The sequence below is a fragment of the Bactrocera neohumeralis genome, chromosome 2 (assembly GCF_024586455.1).
Source record: "Bactrocera neohumeralis isolate Rockhampton chromosome 2, APGP_CSIRO_Bneo_wtdbg2-racon-allhic-juicebox.fasta_v2, whole genome shotgun sequence".
NCBI classification, from domain to species: Eukaryota; Metazoa; Arthropoda; class Insecta; order Diptera; family Tephritidae; genus Bactrocera; species Bactrocera neohumeralis.
This window is the reverse complement of record NC_065919.1, coordinates 8636825-8657264: the sequence shown is the minus strand read 5'-3', so window position 1 is coordinate 8657264 and position 20440 is coordinate 8636825. Positions and strand designations below refer to the sequence as shown.

General features: G+C 34.9%; 1 protein-coding gene across 1 annotated transcript in view; it reads right to left on the bottom strand.

Moving 5' to 3' along the window:
* Positions 1 to 20440, bottom strand: part of LOC126757892 (uncharacterized) — a 32932-nt gene that overhangs the window by 7372 nt on the left and 5120 nt on the right. Inside the window, exon 2 of the mRNA XM_050471829.1 lies at positions 586 to 1204. Within this exon, the coding sequence (XP_050327786.1) occupies positions 586 to 646 (61 nt within the window). The 5' untranslated portion in view covers positions 647 to 1204. The remainder of the gene's footprint in view (positions 1 to 585; positions 1205 to 20440) is intronic.

Here is a 20440-nt window from a genome sequence, read left to right as displayed (position 1 = left end):
TATAAAAGGGCTTGGTAAGAGCCAGTGTCAAAACTGGACAATAGACGTGCCGTCGCCCACCTTTATGTGAAATCACATATCTCCGGACCTACTTTACCAATTTCAAAGAAATTTGGTACGTAGAATTACTTTACATATTATAGTGCTAACATTTTTTAATAGCTTTGATCCTTCCAAGTTACAAGAGATATGAATTGATCGGTCACTCCCAAACTTAGCCTTTACCCTTCCTTACTTGCTTACTTGTTTTGTTTGTACTTTCTGCTTTTGTTTGATGCTGCTGAGAGTTTAATGTTCACACTCCTGTTTCGATACGCTGGTACCCCACTGCCTCTCGGTGACAAGGAAATATGTCAAAGCACCAACTACATATGTACATTCATTCTTCTTTATGTATACATGAGTGTTATACAGAAACGACTCTGTATCATATGTAAGTGGGAGGGTTCAAAGGCGGGGCGGGTGGCGCTAGGAGTTCCCATTTTCTGTTATTAATCTGTTCGCTACGCTATTGGTAGTAGTACATGTAGCCGAAAGCTTAGTTCATGTATGAGCTGTTGGCCCTGAATAAAATTATGAACTTACCACTGTAGTAACTGCTGTCGGAATATCCGTATTTGCCGGCTGTGCGCCCACCCACAGGCATTTTTGTGCAATATTTCGTACGGCCAAAAACGAAATGAAACAGAGTAGTGTGCGGCTAAGCCAATGCTGCCAAATGAATTTATAGAGTAGAGGCGTTAGCGGACCGGCGAGCTAACGGTTATGACTCCTCTGTTTGCCAACGGTGACAGCTGACAACTGTGAGAAGAGCGTTTAGTTTCTAGCCTCACTCAGTAGTTAATAGATGTATAGTTTGTGCTGTTGTTGTTGGCTTTGTGCTTATGTTGTGATTGACGAGACTATGCTGACAATGTGCCTTTAAGAAGTCGACAGCGCTGCTGTAGCTGAAAGCTATTTTCGCCGATGCTGAGTTGCCAAGCGTTGTGCTCCCCGTGGCCTTTGCAAATATTTGCGCCACCCTCTTCTTACCGCCGTTGCTGCTTGCAACTTCCCCACTTAGTATTAGCTGCTTAGTTTCTGTTTTGCTGCTGTTCCGTGGAAATGTTCTTAACTATATGGTTCTCCTTGATTATGAGCTAACAAGCGCTTTTATTGTGATCTTTGTGAATTGTTGTTGCCTCTTCTGATGGTTTGACTTTGCCTGTCGAAAATAGATAGAATAGACGAAAATTAATGAACTCCATGGCAGCGATAGTCATATAAAATAAAATTTGATGATAAATTGTAGAAAAGTAAAAAGTTTACCAATACGTAAACCCTAATACTCGGCATTGAAACATCAAAGTGATGACCAAACTAGTTTACTATAATACCAGTCCTAAGTATTTGTGATTTATATGTGGTTATTAACCATATACCATGAACTATGTATGTAAATTTTCCTCAATTTTAGCTTAGAAAAACAGAGACTTACTCAAAACCCTAACAGGTTGTTTTTCCTGATTTCATTTTGTTTTCTGCGGAAAAGCTGTTTACCAAACTAATTTTCTTAGCCATCACTGTTCTCAAAGTCGTTCAATGACTAAATTTGTTATGCCTTTACAAGTCTGTTTAACGTCTTACGGACATATTGTTTGTTCTGAATTCAGTAAGATTTGCTAAAGATTTAGTTAGGATATGCATAAACTCATATAACTAAAAACATTGTGTAAGCATGGCAATTTGTGTCTCTTTTTTTTGGCGCCAATGCAGTTACTCCTGAGCATTTTTGTGCTACAATTAAGTTGACATTCGAGTATGAAGTGCTAAGATGTCCTTATTAATGAATAATAAGCCTATCTACATACTTTATTATGGGGTATATTTCATTCTTGATTATGGTCATTAGTTTGGCCTTTCTCTTTCATCGCTGCTGATGACTTTGTTTATTCCATTTTTTCGCCAACGCATTTTAATTCTCTATACGGATTTTATGTGTTCTGCTTTATCGCCTCTTCTATAAAGGAAAGCGCTTTGGAAACATAGGTACATACATACATATGTACCTACTCTTTGTACTTAAAGCCTGTAATAGCTTGGTATGTGTGCACTTAAGTACTTCTACTTTTACAGCACTAATGTGGCGCATAAAATTATAAATGACTGACCACAGACGTTTTTCCTTTGTCTGCCTTCGTGGAGTAAGATTTTTACACTTTTGTTTAATGGACTCTTGAAGAGGAAATTACGGCCAGATCTTTTAACTCACAATCAGTATGAGCAACAAATATGAATGAATTTAAGTGTTTGCTGCCTAGAATTTAAATATATGTAAGTGTTTTTGAGGATATTGATAATAAATAGAAATTCGAGAGTTCTTCGGTTGGTGAAATAGGCACGAATGGAGTTACGTTAATCCCAGTTTTTGAACCACTGCATACCCTAGTTGTGGTTTATGATTGGCCCGTCACTGCCAGAATTATTATTTATAAATGCCTTCATTTTAATTTTTAAGAATTTGTCGAAAACATGCTGCAAATTTTATACTTTTATACTAATGAGAATTTCGCCCGAATTCGTTTCATAATGGCAACGTATGTATGTATGCAATGCATCAATCAATCATCGATTAACAAGTCAAGCATCAAAAAGTTTTCAGCAATCAGGAGATTTTCATATACATAAATATGCACAAATAATTAACATCTACATATACAATATATAATAACGCAATATAAATTTATTTGTTTAACATAAGTAAACTCAGCTTCGGAGATACATACATACATATATAGTAAATACTATACATTTTCACTTTTTATCCTTCGCCCAATAGCTAGTTCATGGTTTTAATTAAAACACATATTTTTCCTTTTTACTTCAGTTGGCCCTGTAATAAGTTCTGCATCTTTGGAGTTATAAATTTTGAAATAATTCATTCTTTATATGAAAAAAATTTTTGCTCGATGAAATACATGCAACCCTGAATGAAAATATATTTGTTGTTGCAAAAAATATTGCTTATCCAAAAAAGTGGCTTTATGGTTGTTACATGGGCGCTGGGGAAGAATTCGTAAGTGATTTTCTTAATTCCGAGTAGGCCTTGTGAGCATCGAAGACGATAAAGAGAGCAGCCAACAAAAGTGACTGTTTTTCAGAACGAAAGCATAAAAACATTTACACAATGGCTTTTCATGGTGATTATTTGGGCATTATGCGAAAGCCCTGTGTAAAGCTCTCGATAGACCTAAAACAACAATGACCAGATTCTTATCAGCGTTTGTAGCTGTTCAAGAGCAATATTCGTGCGGCGGTAAATGATAAAGAAGCCCACAATAGCAGATAAAATTGTAAAGAGATCAGTGAAGCACAAGCAAAAAAAAAAAATAAAAAATAAAAATATTTTCAAAAATACTCTTTAATACTTTTTATTGGGAACAGAAACGAAGGGACGCGATTGGTGTTGGAGAAAACGATTTATAAATTTTATAACTGAATACAGCCAAATCAACTCTTATGGCCGTTTCACATACAACTTTCTTCGCTTTGCTTGACAATTTCTAGTTAAACGTTTTGCTTTCAGTGTTACTCATTAATAACAAGTAAGGAAGAGCTAAGTTCGGGTATAACCGAAACCGATTAAAGCAAGGGAAGTACCTTCAGTTACATAAGGACTGTCAATTGTATAGGGTCTGGGGCGAGTTTTCACCCGAATTTATTTGTTCTAAGCACAAATCCGGTATAAGAAAACCCGATCTCTCAATTTTATTAAGATAACTCACATATTGGTCGATATATGCGGTATAAAGTCAACTAGAAATTCGAAAATCTGCTTTCGCTTCGATGTGAACGAGCTCATACATCGAACTTTTCTGTCAAAGCAAATGTCTGAAGCAAAGCGAGGAAAAGTTCAATGTGAATTAGCCATTACTCACATTTCGACAAAAGACCGAACCATTTCGCGGGTGTAAGGCATTTAAATACATATGTATGTAAGTAAGTGTGTGCATATGAACTTGTCCCAAGTGGTAGCACAGCATAAATTGGCACTCACAAACTAACTAAATAAAATTCAGCGCTCAATTCGCAGAGCGGTAAGCTCTATTTAAATTTTAAGTGTCAATCGTGAGCGAAATCCTTTATTTTAATGTGTGCATTGTCAAAAATGAGCAAACTGCTGACATAAAGAATTTAATGAACGGCAATGAACACTTTCAATGGCTGAGGGGCAATAAAATTATTAGAGAAATAGCACAGAGAAGAGCCAAAAGAAAAGAAAGAAGTATGAAACTATTACGCGCCAGACAAAATGAGATGAGAAATTGGTTTGACTGTCATTGTTGTAATTTCAATGGAAAGAAGAAAAAATGTTAACTTCGCTTGCACTGAAGTTATAATACCCTTTACAATAACAAGAACTATACCATAGTGACTCGATACGAACAATTTCTTCCAACATTCCACCGTTGCCTTGAACAATAATCGATACCAAATTTTTTGAAGATACCCATACAAGCACTTGATTCTGATGGTTCAGTGTGTATGGCAGCTATATGCTATAATGATACGATATCAGTGGTTTCGACAAATCAGCAGCTTCTTGGTGAGTAAAGGGCGTAAGCAAAATGTCAGTTCGATATCTCGAAAACTTAGGGACTAGTTCGTTTGTATAGAGACGGTCAGCTGGTCACGCTAATATATTTATACAAATATACGTATGTTATTATAATATTTACTTTTGGGTACTACAAACATCGTGGCAACCTAGTTATTCTCTATTCAGAGTATAAAAAGATGAGTTTTAAAGACAAATTTTATGACAGAACCACAGAGCGGGTGGTGAGAATGGGGTCTAGTGGAAAACATATTTTTTTACTCGCACATTAGCAGTTTCTATGTGATATATCTGCGAAATGTCCTTGAAGAAATGTGAATAGACGTCGAAGAAGTAAATATGAAGTTTTTTTATTTGCACTTGTCTCGCAATTTGTTTTGTCATTTTGAAGGTAATCTGATTAGTGAGAACAACAGAATAAAATGAGTTTATTGAGAATTTTATTCTTACTTTCCATCGGTATGAATGTGCGTTCACTCGTGCTCGTACTTCGTAAATGAAGTCCGCCAATTGGTGTACGAAGGAAGCATTTTTTTTAAATACTTACATACATACATACCTATTTCATATGTTTGTGTGCAAATATTTAAAATGCACAGACATCAAATGAATTTATGGCCGCCATGACGACGAATGGCTGAAGCAATTTGTCCGTATATGTGTATATGTATATCTGTATGTGTGTGTAATGAGTGAAGCTTAAAGGAACCAACAGTAAGGATGCTCTACTTAAACAAAAATAATTCATTACATTAGCGGAACTGAATAAGTGCAACGAGTTTTCGCAAGAAGAATTCAATAACAATAAAATTACCCACACACCTTGCCCCTACATTACCCATACATATACTGTTTTCTTTGTCTTGATACTCTTAAACTGATTAAAATTACTAAAACGAGTGAAATGAGTCAAAACCAAAAGGAAATAATAAAAACACGAGATATTCTTTATTCATGCCATTTTCATATTGTTTTTCGATCGAATTAATATCTTTATATTATATACATATGTATATAGTATACATATGTACGTAGGTTGCCTTTTATATTTCGGGTTTAGAGTACAAAAAAAATATTAATCATCAAAAATTGCTTTATTGTTTTTCAAAATATCTTCTTTTGTGATCTGTAGACTTTTGCATGCATTCGAAACAATTATCGCCTCTCTGAACGACACATCTCCGCATCTACCGCCTCTTCATTTATCGAATAACGTTGGCCTCTCAGTTTACTTTTTTCCGTATGGAAATATCATCAAATCGATGTTTTAAGTACTCAAAAATGCAATTGTTTCAGTCGATGTGTGAGAGCTCGTATTGTTGTAATGAAGAGTGATCCAACATCGGTAATTGGCTTTCTCGATTTCTTGAAAAACAACTGGGTTTGGTCGCGACATGCTCAGTTTTCCCAAAAAACAAGTTACCATTTGCTTGGAAGTGCTTCGTAGTCGAACAGTTTTTGTTAGATTCCGCTCATTTTGAAACACCCATATTATACATCATCTGTCACTTTGTCATAGACATGTTTCTATGTTTTTAACATTTCTCTCGACCAATCGACAGGAGCCGTTTTTGAGCGATCAACGATCACGTGAAACATTCAAAATATTCTGAGTATGTATGGCATCAAAAATTTACGATAAAGTTGTGAGTTGCCAGATTGCTGCAGGAGGGTTGCCAAATCTGGAAATATAAAAGGCAACCTACGTATGTGTACATATTAGAATTTACATTAATAATAGAAACAGTGAAAACAAACTAACTCACTCTAATTTTGTTTCCTTTTGACAGCAAAAGCGTTTGAATATGAAAAGGTGTCGTGTTTTTGAAATTTGTAAATGCAACAGGAACAAGTAAGGAAGGGCTAAGTTCGGGTGTCACCGAACATTTTATACTCTCGCATGGTAAAGTGATAATCGAGATTTCATAATACGTCATTTACATATTTTTCAAATACCGTATTTTTGTAAAGTTTTATTCCGCTATCATCATTGGTTCCTAATGTTTATACTCGTATTATACAGAGAAGGCATCAGATGGAATTCAAAATAGCTTTATATTGGAAGAAGGCGTGGTTGCGAACCGATTTCACCCATATTTCGTACATGTCATCAGGGTGTTAAGAAAATATTATATACCGAATTTCATTGAAATCGGTCTAGTAGTTACTGAGATATGGTTTTTGGTCCATAAGTGGGCGGCGCCACGCCCATTTTCAATTTTTAAAAAAAGTCTGAGTGCAGCTTCCTTCTGCCACTTCTTCCGTTAAATTTTGTGTTTCTGACGTTTTTTGTTAGTCCGTTAACGCACTTTTAGTGATTTTCAACATAACCTTTGTATGGGAGGTGGGCGTGGTTATTATTCGATTTCTTCCATTTTTGAACTGTATATGGAAATACCTGAAGAAAACGACTCTGTAGACTTTGGTTGACATAGCTATAGTAGTTTCCGAGATATGTACAAAAAACTTAGTAGGAAAACAATTGCGTCCAAATATGCCCCTCCCTAATACGATCCTTTGTGCCAAATTTCACTTTAATATCTTTATTTATGGCTTAGTTATGACACATTATAGGTTTTCGGTTTCCGCCATTTTGTGGGCGTGGCAGTTGGCCGATTTTGCCCATCTTCGAACTTAATCTTCTTATGGAGCCAAGGAATACGTGTACCAAGTTTCATCATGATATCTCAATTTTTACTCAAGTTACAGCTTGCACGGACGGACGGACAGACGGACGGACAGACGGACGGACGGACAGACAGACATCCGGATTTCGACTCTACTCGTTGCCCTGATCACTTTGGTATATATAACCCTGTATCTGACTCTTTTAGTTTTAGGACTTACAAACAACCGTTATGTGAACAAAACTATAATACTCTCTCGTGAAATAAATACACCCGTATATATACACCGTACATATACATGTACATATGTATTATATAAAAGCATTAAAGACCGTGCAAGTATGCATTCATTTCAAAAGGAAAGCAGACAAGGCTAAATGGAGTGTGTTAAAGTAAATGAGCGAAACGATTGTGGAAAATATACGTATAGAGCTGAAGGGTGCCATACGCGAGCTTATATGTACGCGAATAATAATTACACACATATTATCAAACATTAGGGTGGCTAATTAGAAAATAAGAGAAAACGTTAACTTCGATTGCATTGAAACGCTTCAGAAATAAAAAAAGGTTTCCATACAAAAACTTGATTTTGATCGATCACTTTGTATGGCTGCTATATGCTATAGTGACCAGATCTGAACAATTTGTTTGTCTTGAACAAAAATCTACGTTAAATTTCGTGCGGATTTCAGGTCAAATAAAAACTTTCCAGACAACGAATTGTCAATCATCGTACAGTCCGATAATGGCAGTTCCTATAAATAAACAACTTCTTGTACAGAAAATAACCTATGCAAAATGCAAAATTTCAGATCGATAGAAACTGAGGGACTAGTTCGTATACACCATATACAGACGGATGGGCAGACGAACGGACAGACAGGCGGATATGCCTAAATCGACTTAGCTCGTCGCACTAATCATTTATATACATATATATTTTTTACAGAGTCTCCGATGTGTCCAAAGTTCATGGCAAACTTAAAGGTTTATATACAGTTAAGAAGCCCAAGAAAGCGAATTTTACACAATTTTTTTTGAGGAAAATCTTTTTAAACGGTATTTTATGACTTAGTATTAGTAAAAATATTTATTTGGGAAGGAGCTTCTCTTAAAAAAGACGGTGATCACTATACCACTAAATCTAGTAAATAATTGGAGGAATAGGCAAAATAAAGTTTTTTGATAAAATGGCGGTTTATAAAAAAAACGAATTTTTGACCAAAACTTTCGGACTTATATTGTTATACTTATACTTATACTTATACTTATACTTATACTTATACTTATACTTATACTTATACTTATACTTATACTTATACTTATACTTATACTTATACTTATACTTATACTTATACTTATACTTATACTTATACTTATACTTATACTTATACTTATACTTATACTTATACTTATACTTATACTTATACTTATACTTATACTTATACTTATACTTATACTTATACTTATACTTATACTTATACTTATACTTATACTTATACTTATACTTATACTTATACTTATACTTATACTTATACTTATACTTATACTTATACTTATACTTATACTTATACTTATACTTATACTTATACTTATACTTATACTTATACTTATACTTATATTTATACTTATACTTATACTTATACTTATACTTATACTTATACTTATACTTATACTTATACTTATACATTTATATTATTGCTTAAAAAAAGTTTATATTAATTATTAAAAAATATATTTAAGAAGCTCTTATTAAAGTATGAGACTACTCGGCTTAGCCGTTTTCTAGTAATGTCGGTCACCGTCTTTGAAAACACTATTTTGAGAAAAACGCGTTTAAAGTTTGGAAGGGACTTCTGAGCACTATGAAACGCTTTTTCAAATCTGTGTATATTCTTAAATAAAATATAAGTGCATTAAAAAAATAAAATAAAAAGTCGACTTTTTGAAAATTTTACCTGTAAAGAACCCCTTAATATATCCTGTTCTGGATACTCAAAAAAAGGGTAAACATTTTATTTTATCATTCACTTCCAATTTCGATTAGGCGATAAGTAATAGTGTTACAAAAACTCACCTCAAAACCTAAAAAACTTGTTTACGTATTTTTTATTTGAAGTGCCCAGAGTGGGCTGCAATATGTACATATTATTATTTTGCTACTAATCTAAATTTAGACAGTTTTGTACCACAAATAACACCCTAAAGTGTAGGGTTCGTTTGTATTTGTATCCTTATACTTATACTTATGTATACTTATACTTATACTTATACTTATACTTATACTTATACTTATACTTATACTTATACTTATACTTATACTTATACTTATACTTATACTTATACTTATACTTATACTTATACTTATACTTATACTTATACTTATACTTATACTTATACTTATACTTATACTTATACTTATACTTATACTTATACTTATACTTATACTTATACTTATACTTATACTTATACTTATACTTATACTTATACTTATACTTATACTTATACTTATACTTATACTTATACTTATACTTATACTTATACTTATACTTATACTTATACTTATACTTATACTTATACTTATACTTATACTTATACTTATACTTATACTTATACTTATACTTATACTTATACTTATACTTATACTTTATTATACTTATACTTATACTTATACTTTACTTATACTTATACTTATTATATTAAAAAAAGTTTATAATTATTAAAAAATATATTTAAGAAGCTCTTATTAAAGTATGAGACTACTCGGCTTAGCCGTTTTCTAGTAATGTCGGTCACCGTCTTTGAAAACACTATTTTGAGAAAAACGCGTTTAAAGTTTGGAAGGGACTTCTGAGCACTCTGAAACGCTTTTTCAAATCTGTGTATATTCTTAAATAAAATATAAGTGCATTAAAAAAATAAAATAAAAAGTCGACTTTTTGAAAATTTTACCTGTAAAGAACCCCTTAATATATCCTGTTCTGGATACTCAAAAAAAGGGTAAACATTTTATTTTATCATTCACTTCCAATTTCGATTAGGCGATAAGTAATAGTGTTACAAAAACTCACCTCAAAACCTAAAAAAACTTGTTTACGTATTTTTTATTTGAAGTGCCCAGAGTGGGCTGCAATATGTACATATTATTATTTTGCTACTAATCTAAATTTAGACAGTTTTGTACCATAAATAACACCCTAAAGTGTAGGGTTCGTTTGTATTTGTATCCTAAGCCAATCAAGTAAAGCAACCGAAGCACTAAGCATAATATGAAAATAACAATTTTGTGTGCAAATAAAAACAAATCGCTGCAATGGCAAACGCAAAAGTACCGACCGAAAAAATGCTTATGCTTTTGAATAATCCTACATACTCGTGTGTGTGTGTGCATAGGTACATAAGCGCAAATGTTTCACTCCATGCAAAAAGGAAAGAAACGAGCTCTTTACGCATGTAAGAATGAAAATTTAGGAGTTGAACTCAAGGTTACTTGCAATTTATGTTGCCTGAAAATCGTGCTATGACTACGAGCATATATGTTTAAATTCCTTATTGACATCGGATTGAATTTTTTCTTTTGAATAACTGCACATTTGAATGGCATAATGTAAAAGATTGACTGATTTACGTGCATTCATGCACAGATTTCGCTTCCGATCGTAAAATGTGTACGCCAGGTCGTATGATGAACACAAAGCTGAGTTCATTCGAAAGGACTGTTACTTTATTTGCATGATAATATAATTGCCACATGTACATACATACATGTATATATGTACATATCAGTAAAAGCAAAGCGTTCATATATAAGGAATATAAATATCATAAAAAATTTCCGTTTTCGTTGATTTTCTTCTGAGAAAGTACGACTTCCGGTGCCGAAAAGAAAAAGTGCAACTATAATAAAATATTGGTTGAACAATAAAATAAAATAAATATATTTTTCTGAGTATGAACATTTCACGCTTTTAAAATATGATTTTTTCGCCTACATCATATATTCCTGTCTTTTTATGCGGCCTTATTAAGCAAGGCTTTCTAAATAATTGTTGCTAAAATTTTATTCAAAAGCATCGCCAAAGGCACTACTAACATCAGCAATTCAATTTCAAATTCAGGTTATTGCAACAAACGACAGTTAACTAAGAAAAACAAGCACACATAACATTTGTCTTATTTGATTCGTCTTATTGCCTTTTCCAACTGGTCGAATTCGAAATTGAAATTGAAACGTAGAAAAGTATAAAATCAACTATGCTTTCAGTCTTAAAAATTAGGCAAATGTCTACAAATTGCACAAAAGCAAGAGGTCAATATGTCAATTAATGCAATTACTAGAACAGTGGAAGGTTGTCAAGCGAGAAATTCATTTGCATGCGTGTTCATCCAACCGTCACATAGAATTGAGTTAATATACATAGGTGTGTACGCAATTAATACAGGCAATCTTCTCAGTAACCTCTGTTCAGCGTTATCTGAAAAAATAATATACCTCTAATTTTCGTAGAAATTAACAGCCTTAAACGTAGGAAGTGATTTGCAGAATTGCGCCACAAATCCCTTACATCCAATTAACAATTTCTCGGCATTATCACAAATCATAAAATAGTTTGCAGAAGCTGTTGGAATAATGCATCCATTCAAGTTTGAGAAATGGTTATTGCACAGCAAAAGGACATGGTCAATAATGCTAAGAAATTCAAAAAGCCTGACATAAATGCAGAATATCGAGTGGAGACTATTTTGAAAGCGACAACATTAAGGATACATTTTAAGAATAAATATTTTTTCAAAAAACTAAAATTCCCGTTATTTTTTTAGCACACCTCTTAGGTGTTTTCCTTGATTTAAAGTATTTAAATTTAAATATTAAACTATTATTATCTGTATACTCGCACATCCCTTGATTGTACGTACCTAATTAATTTTTCATTATTTCTGCATCAGTGAGTATATAACATATACTAAATAGATTATATTATGTTTGTCACGATGTTTCTAACATCAGAGAGGAAGTGAAGTGTAAATATAAACGGTCAGAAGCTGGTCCATCCTTGTCCATCTGTTTGTATATACGCGATCTAGTTCCTCAATTTTTGAGATATCGATCTGAAATTTTGCATACGTAGTTTTATTCTCAAACTATAGCATGCTGTCATACAAATTGAAAGATCCAAATCAAATTCTTGTATAGAAAAAAATTTTTCTTTGACAAGCTATCTACACAAAATTTAGCATGGATTATTGTCCAAGGAAACGCTACAATATACGAACATATTGGTCAGATCAGATCACGATAGCATATAGCCGCCATACAAACTAAGCGATCACAAACCAGATCTCTTTGTACTCTTTTTTGGGTGTTAAAAGAAAAGCACCTGTAAAGGGTATGAACATTTTTTCTGTTTTGGTGAAATTCAGTATTTATTTGTGTGTATTTGTGTAGTTAAGAGTTCCAAAATGTTTATTTGTAAATGTAATATGTCGTTAATTACAGGAAGCAAAAGCGAAATTCTAGCACTTTCATGAAAATTTAATGAAATGTATGCTGAAAAATTGCAATTGTAATATAATAATTAATAACTATAATATTTATTATAATCAGTAACTGGCAGATGCACATGCATATTTCATATTGTCATTAAAGCTATTGGTTTACTTGATGTGTATATTTACAAGATTTGCAAGATAAAATCAGGCGTTATTCAAATTGGAAGCCCTTAAGGTCACATGAGACTCAGATGCGCTGTGGGTGATTGTTTTGTCGTTTCGTTTCCCAGTTTTGCCAATTAAATGTGTTCCTGCTTATCAACGCTTTCGCCGATGTTGCAAAGGAATTCAGCAAAGAAATGTTGCTTCCTTTCTTACTCAAACGCCACCTGAGTTATTGGATGTAAGTGCACAGAAAAGCATATGTAAACTTAATGGTTAAAAATAGCTTCGAAGCATCTTAGTTTTATTCAAATTGATTTAGAAAACGCAGTACACCGTGTCGTATGAGTGTTGCAGATACACATAATGATAGCCCAAGATTCTTTAAGTTCAGTTCCGTGTGAATTCAGTCTAGAGTGAGATCCATTATGAGCAAAACTTGCTTGCTCAACATTTTAATTACAACGAAAGAACGCATTCAGTCGAAATAATTTAAGCGAGAATATTTAAAATTCTCTTAGCACTATGTTATTACAACTCATACTTCACTCTTTGGTTCTTTATCGATTGTTATTGTTTTCAGAAATTTGTGTGGGAAACTAATCAACAATGCGCCAATGTGTAAACAATTAATTAGGCGCGTGGCAATAGTAAAAACCCTCAACCTTTAAGCAAAATTTAAATGTGTATTGCAAAGTCGGTCTCTAAGAAATATGCTTTTTTGTGTTGAATCTTTGGTGGTAAGATATCGAAGTGTGTAAATGGTGAGAAACTATGCTACCTTTTTTAGTGTTGCACAATTAATGAGTCGACTTTTTATGATTACTAACGCAAAAGTTTTCCCATATTCGGTTAAAACTCCATAAAGAAAGCACCCAAGTCGTGAAAAGTAAGCAAAAACCAAAGAAAAAGTTGTCATCATAAGCTGTCAGAAAATATTGCCAACCACAGATGGGCGGATTATTTTTATAGTTTGTGATCAGTCGAAACTTTTGCCGAAACGCCATTTTCTCTCACGCACTTATTTGCGACGAACTTAAGAAGCCCTTTATACTTAGCAAAGTCAACAGCATCATACTAAATACAGTTGCAAGTTTAACATTAAATGTAAGTACATACATATATGCACACATGTGCACACATGCATATGTGTGGCTTGTGAATACTGCGCAGTGCATCAATTACGCACCGAATTTACGATAGAACCGTTTCGGTGGAGCACAAAGCAATAGCATCCAAATTACTGTGAAATGAATTACAGATACAACGCCAAACGAGGCTTTGTTGCCAGAATCTAATATAGTTCATAGTTACAAGCTCATAGCAACGTACACCGCGCCAACTCGCGTTACCGATATCCCAAAATAACCCACTACAACGCAAGGTGCATCGATCCCTTGTTGGGCGGTCGAAAACTTTTGGCGTTGTACGTCACTGATTCGATTTGCGCGCAGGACATGTGTGGCTAACCAACCAGCAAGCCGGTACAAAAATTTATATTTCTGCAAGTGGATTAGGGTGGTTCAAAAAACGAATTGTTTTTTTCGCTTGGTGCTCTGAAAAATAAGTTCTTAGACACGTGCAGGAAAATCTCTCCAAGTATGTACTCTTAATTGTAACGGGAAGGTCTTCCGTCTTACAGTTTTCTATTTTTTGCTTGTTATCAGGTAGGAAAATTCAAAACTCGCCTCTAATTATTTGGAAAAAAACTATTTTTATAGATTTTTTGGGAAATTTTTCTTAAACCTAATTGTTTGAAAGATATTAACGGTTAACATTTGATTATTTTAAGTCAAAATTTTTAACTTGCATACTCGTATTTTATAACTTAATGAACAAAAAAATCATTAACAAACAAAACGGTCATAGTTTTGTAGAAAATATACTGCTCAAAATGGTTGTTGTTGTTGTTGTTGTAGCGGCAGAATTCCGCCGAGTTGAATGTCCTTGGCAGACCCGACTGTTGTGGGAACGGTCTATAAACCTACAAGTGTGCAAATGGTCTGTAGTACCAATCGAAAAAATATTCACTTGTTTGACCCACCCTAATGTGGGTCTGGGTATATGAAGAGCACACAACAATTTGGATGTTGAAAACGGCTGTTATTATTTTTCGAGCATTTGCATTTTGGCGAAAAAAACTTCTCTTTTGGTAAATGATATCGCCAGCAACGCCATATGAACAGTTATGAGCATTACGCGTACTTATGCAAGTGTGTACGTACTCACATTAGGGTAACCCACAAAATATATTCCAAACCACTGAACAAAGGATTGCTGGTTGTAATAGGCGTTGGGTGAGGTCCCAAACGACCGACCCAATCATCTAACACCCGTTCGGTCATTCATCTAAGTGTTTACCCGTCATTTGCAATACCGCTGTCTCCGTAGTTTACACATGCTTATCCGCTGAATTTTGGTTGGCGTACTTTTTTCCTCAGCTATTTGATTGGCGTTTTATTGGTCTGATTTGAAAGAGTCATTGTCTAAATTTTGATGGCGTTTTTATGTCTCAGCCGCCTCTGTTCACACAGCTGCTTAACCGAGCATGCTTTCAACCAAATAAGCGCGCCGCTACCTCTCGTACATACATACATACATACTATACATACAAACTGTGTACACTCGACTAACAGCCATCCATCTAACCGCGCGCTCATCCGTTCGTTCATCGACTTTATTAGCGGGTGTCTGCCCAGTAGGGAATTCACCGACGAACAGCGCATTTGTGTTTTGCGGTCGCTAAACGCGCACGTAGTCAGTGCCGCGTCGGCAAAAAGCCTTTTATCATTTCGATTCAGTCCTCTGCTTTTTTCGAATTTCACTATATTTAGCATAGCGGTTCGCCTTCGCTTTTTGTTGACTTATTTATTCAGCCTGCCTCTTCATCGCCTTGAAGCTCTTGTCATCTACTCGAATTCACCTCTCAGCGTCAAAAGTTTCCCACCTCCGCCGTGGCTTTCGCATTCGATCCTTGCACAGCGACGTTCAATATCCATTAGCTCTGTCCTCTTGCAAACTCTTTGTCTGTGTGTTTTGGTGAGCCTCTTCGCTTTTGTGTGTGAGGAGAGATTGATTTAAGTTGTCGCCGCGGGCATCCCAATTTGAATGCCAGTCGGGTCTATTGGGTATTTGCAGTGTCTATTGTTATAAATTATTAAGTTTTAATTCTATCAAAAAAGGAATGTGAATATCAATGTATTGGCTGCTATATTGTCAAGTCCTATAATAAAGATTATTGAATTCTATCCTTTGATTCCGGTGGAAGGTTGCACGCTTTTAACAAATGGATTATTTGCACATTCTCATCAGCCTTGGGAAAGTTGAAATGTGGCATTTCTAAGTGACCTCAATGACAATGGCTGCTTTTTATAGGTAAAATATCAGTATTTGTTATACCGTGACCAAGCTACCATAACCATATACAGTGCTGTGTAAAAAAACGGATAGTTAAATTATTCCTATTAAAAGTTCTTTAACTTGATTATGAATCGTCTTAGCGGCAAAAAGCTTTTTGGGGCATAAATAGACCAGTTTTGAATATATTTGCATCATCATAAAATCAATCAGTGAAATATTTGACTTGTGACAAGTGTTAATATAAAAAAATATGCCATGGCCGAAGCGAATGAGTGCTGTCGTTATGGGAGAATTGTCGCACTATCGCTATAGAAATTGTCCGTACGTCAAATTGCTTATAAAGTAAGATTCACCAAATCATCTGTTGACCATTTTTTAAAGAAAGTTGCAAAACCGAGTTCAACCGAGCGAAAAAAGCTCTGTACGACGAAATAAGACAACGCCTTCTGAAGACCGGTTGATTAAGCGGATGTTTATTTAGGAACGATTCAAATCTTCGGCAGACTTCAGGAAGGAGTTTTTGGATGCATCTGGCGTGGGAATAAATTCATCTTCTGTGCGTAGGAGATTGATAAATGATAAATAAAGGGATACCAATGGGCCAAAAGTCATGAATACTGGGCTGTCGAGCACCGAAAGAATGTGATCTTTACGGATGAAGCGAAGTTTAACCTCTTTAAACAAGTCATAAAACAGTTTTTGAACGCGAAAACGATACCAATGGGTCGAAATTCGTGAATTCTGGACTGTCGAGCACTGGAAGAATGTCATCTTTATGGATGAAGCGAAGTTTAACCTCTTAGTAACCACTATATGAGATGCAGACCTGGCGAAAGGTACAGAAATGAATGCGTACTGCATACTGTAAGACAGTCAGTTGGTAGAATGGTGTGGGGCTGCTTCATCTATGACAGAATGAAAGAACTTACTTGGGAGTGGTCAGAAATGATTCTATTACATATGGCTCAAGCAGCTCACGACTTTCGGACAAGTATCCTCTGGGTTGCCAAAAATCATCTGTTTGGAAGCGAGCTAAAGTGAAAACAAGAAGAAAACAACCTCGGATAAGAGCACTCTCTTTTAATGACGAACCTGCAAACGTGTTAAGGCTTATGAGTTTAGGGCATGTACCTGGAATGTCCGGTCCCTTAATTGGGAAGGTGCCACTATCACCACCGTCCAATAAATGCGATGGACGGGTCAAGAACTGAGGCGAGTATGTCCTTCTGGTATTTACTACATTGGCTATATAAAGGAGCGCTTATTCGGTGTGGTATTCGTGATGGGAGAGAGACTTTGAAGTTCAATACCAAATAAATATTATTTTCTTATCGTAAATGAATAGAGGTGACTCTACTACATATGATGGTTTTGTACGTTAGGATCTTATCCGCCAAATGAAGGGTTTAATGAAGTAATAGTACTCTCCACTCTTGTATCTCTTAAGGTTTTTAAAACAAACTTTTTCAAGTGAGGAGAGTCCCTTGGTGCTTTTATATAGCTTGTCGTGACATTTTTTAGTATAAACGGATTCAATAATTTAGATATTGGCTATGATTTGAAGCGACAAACTTCATTTACTCTTTAATTGAATTTTCCATCATGCTTGGGGCCTAATGCGATAATTAGCATTTGCAATGAAATTTATTACCGAAGAGAAGTTTGGTATGCATATAAACAACAACAAAAGTGCTAGCAACTCTGCGGAACTTATTGTATGAATGTATTTCCTTACATTCATGCCCACATACACATACATACATACGTAGGTATGCATGACAATGCATTACAACGCCTTAATTGTAGTTTTAATTACTTTACAGCTGCATTCGAATTAAATACTTCTATGACAACTTTCCCAAACTGCAACTGCATAGCCGAACATATCTGTAAAGATGTGAATATTCGCATATACATATATATATATACATATGTATGTATGTGCGCATACTTAGTGCGTACGATTTATCCATTCTATCTGCATTTAATCTCTGCTGGCCTTTATTGGCTTGGCAGTAAATGCATAAGTGCTGAACCTGCGTAAAATGGAGAATGTGCTATATGAAGAAGGCTGAGTGAATATTCGTGTGTCTTGCGAAATACGCCTGTGTATGTGTCGGCAACAGACAAACATGCATTCGCTTTCGGTAGTCTGGCAGGGTGTCAGTTTGTGGGCTAGCATGTAGTCGCAAGCTCGTATAGCTTACAGAGATAAGCCATGGCTATTAGTGCTACTGCTACATAAAGCCAAGGGCAAGCTCATGCATGCATGCGACGATTTATTTGCATGCACCCACACACCACTGTTCGCTTCAAATCGAGTCAAGCTTCGAAAAACTGCATACATACTATGAACAAAATATATAAAGTAAGTGAAGCAAACATGTCACTCCATTTTATCACGCAAGCGACTTGTCAATCAAATAAAATAAGCCGCTGAAACATCCCTCAGTATAGAAGCGTACAGAAATTATTGTGAAAACAAAATACAATATTTCATTTCTGCGCACGTATTAAAAGGAAATATCAACAAAAAGCTCTAATTATTTTTAAAAATTATGTATGTATGTATATATATATAATAAGCATGCTGATCTCGTATTACATGTAGTACTAGAGAGTGGAAATAGCATAAACAATGCGTTCAATTGAAAGTTACTACCAGATAGGGGCACGTAGGTTGCCTTTATATGTATTTCAGGACTTGGCAGCACTAGTTTTGCAATCTGGAAACTCACAATTTTATCATGAGTATACATACGCAGAAAATTTTGACATACGAACATTCTTAGCGACAAAAACATGGAATTAAATCACTAACATTTCCGCCCGATTAATTTTTACAACTTTCCACGTAGATTATAGCTCATGAAGAGTCCATCGTTGGTATTAAATTAATTTTAATGAAGCTCCATCAAGGACCAGTGTTTATGGATGGTGTAGTGAATTCAATCGAGATCGTAGATCACTCCAAGACGAATTTCGTGAAGGTCGTCGAAAATCAGTTATTGTTCCGGATACTGCAAGATCGTAATGTGTCCTATCGTGAGACTGAGACAACTATAGGCATTAGTGAGACTAGCATGCATTCAATATGAATATGAAGAAACATTTGAATTGTTTCACGTAGGGTCTCACACAATTCGTTGATCGCTCAAAAATGGCTCGTGTGGATTGGTCGAGAGATACATATGTTAAACAAGTAAGGAAGAGCTAAGTTCGGGTGCAAAAGAACATTTTACAGTCTTGCTACTAGCAGAAATCAAGGCGAGGGAAACAGATGTAAAATGTCAACCAGAGAATCGGAATCCAAGCAATTTTATATATACATGTACAGTAAATAACATATTCACCATAAGGTTTGTTAGAACAACGAAAATCATTATAAGTAGTATATGGGAGTTGGAGTAGTATTAGTATTAGAGTAAAGTCAGCCGGATGTTCGTAAATCCTGATATTAGTTATATGAGGGCTAGGTCAAGGTTTCGCTCAAATTTTTCTACTTTAGGCACACACATACACTGTTATGAGTAAAACACGCTCTCTCATTCTCATTGAGATAACTCAAATATTGGCCGATGTATGCGGTATAAAGTCACCCGGAAGTTCAAAAATCTTTATATTAAGTATATGGGCGCTCATGGAAGTATTGACCCGATTCAACCCACTTTTGATACACAGAGTTAATGTTGCCAGGAAAGGATTCTCCGTGAATTTCCATTCTTCTCATTGACCGATATTCGGTCGGTCAAAAGTCAACTATAGATACTGGAATCCACATTTCCGGTATTTGGGCTTGAACTGTTTTGGTTGTAATTGGGAAATTTTTGGTCTTAAGGTGGCATACACTAAAGGCATTTTCCTGCAAATTTTATCTCGTTATATTTATTATATTTTTATTTGAACACTGGAAAGTGAAATTATTTAATGGAATTTAAAATTGTGTTAAGGAGGCGTGGTTGTGGTCCGATTTCGCCCATTTTCGCACTGTGAAATGGGAATATAAGAAAAATGTCACGTACAAAAATCGGTCGATTGGGCCCTGAGATACGTGATTTCACCAAAAAATAGGCGGTGCCCCTCATCGTCCAATTTTTACATTAAAGTTATTATAGGGCGAAGCCGCGGCCGGATTTCCACTTTTCTCGTCATCCTAATCATTTGTATATATGTATCTATATGTATAACCCTATATCTATCT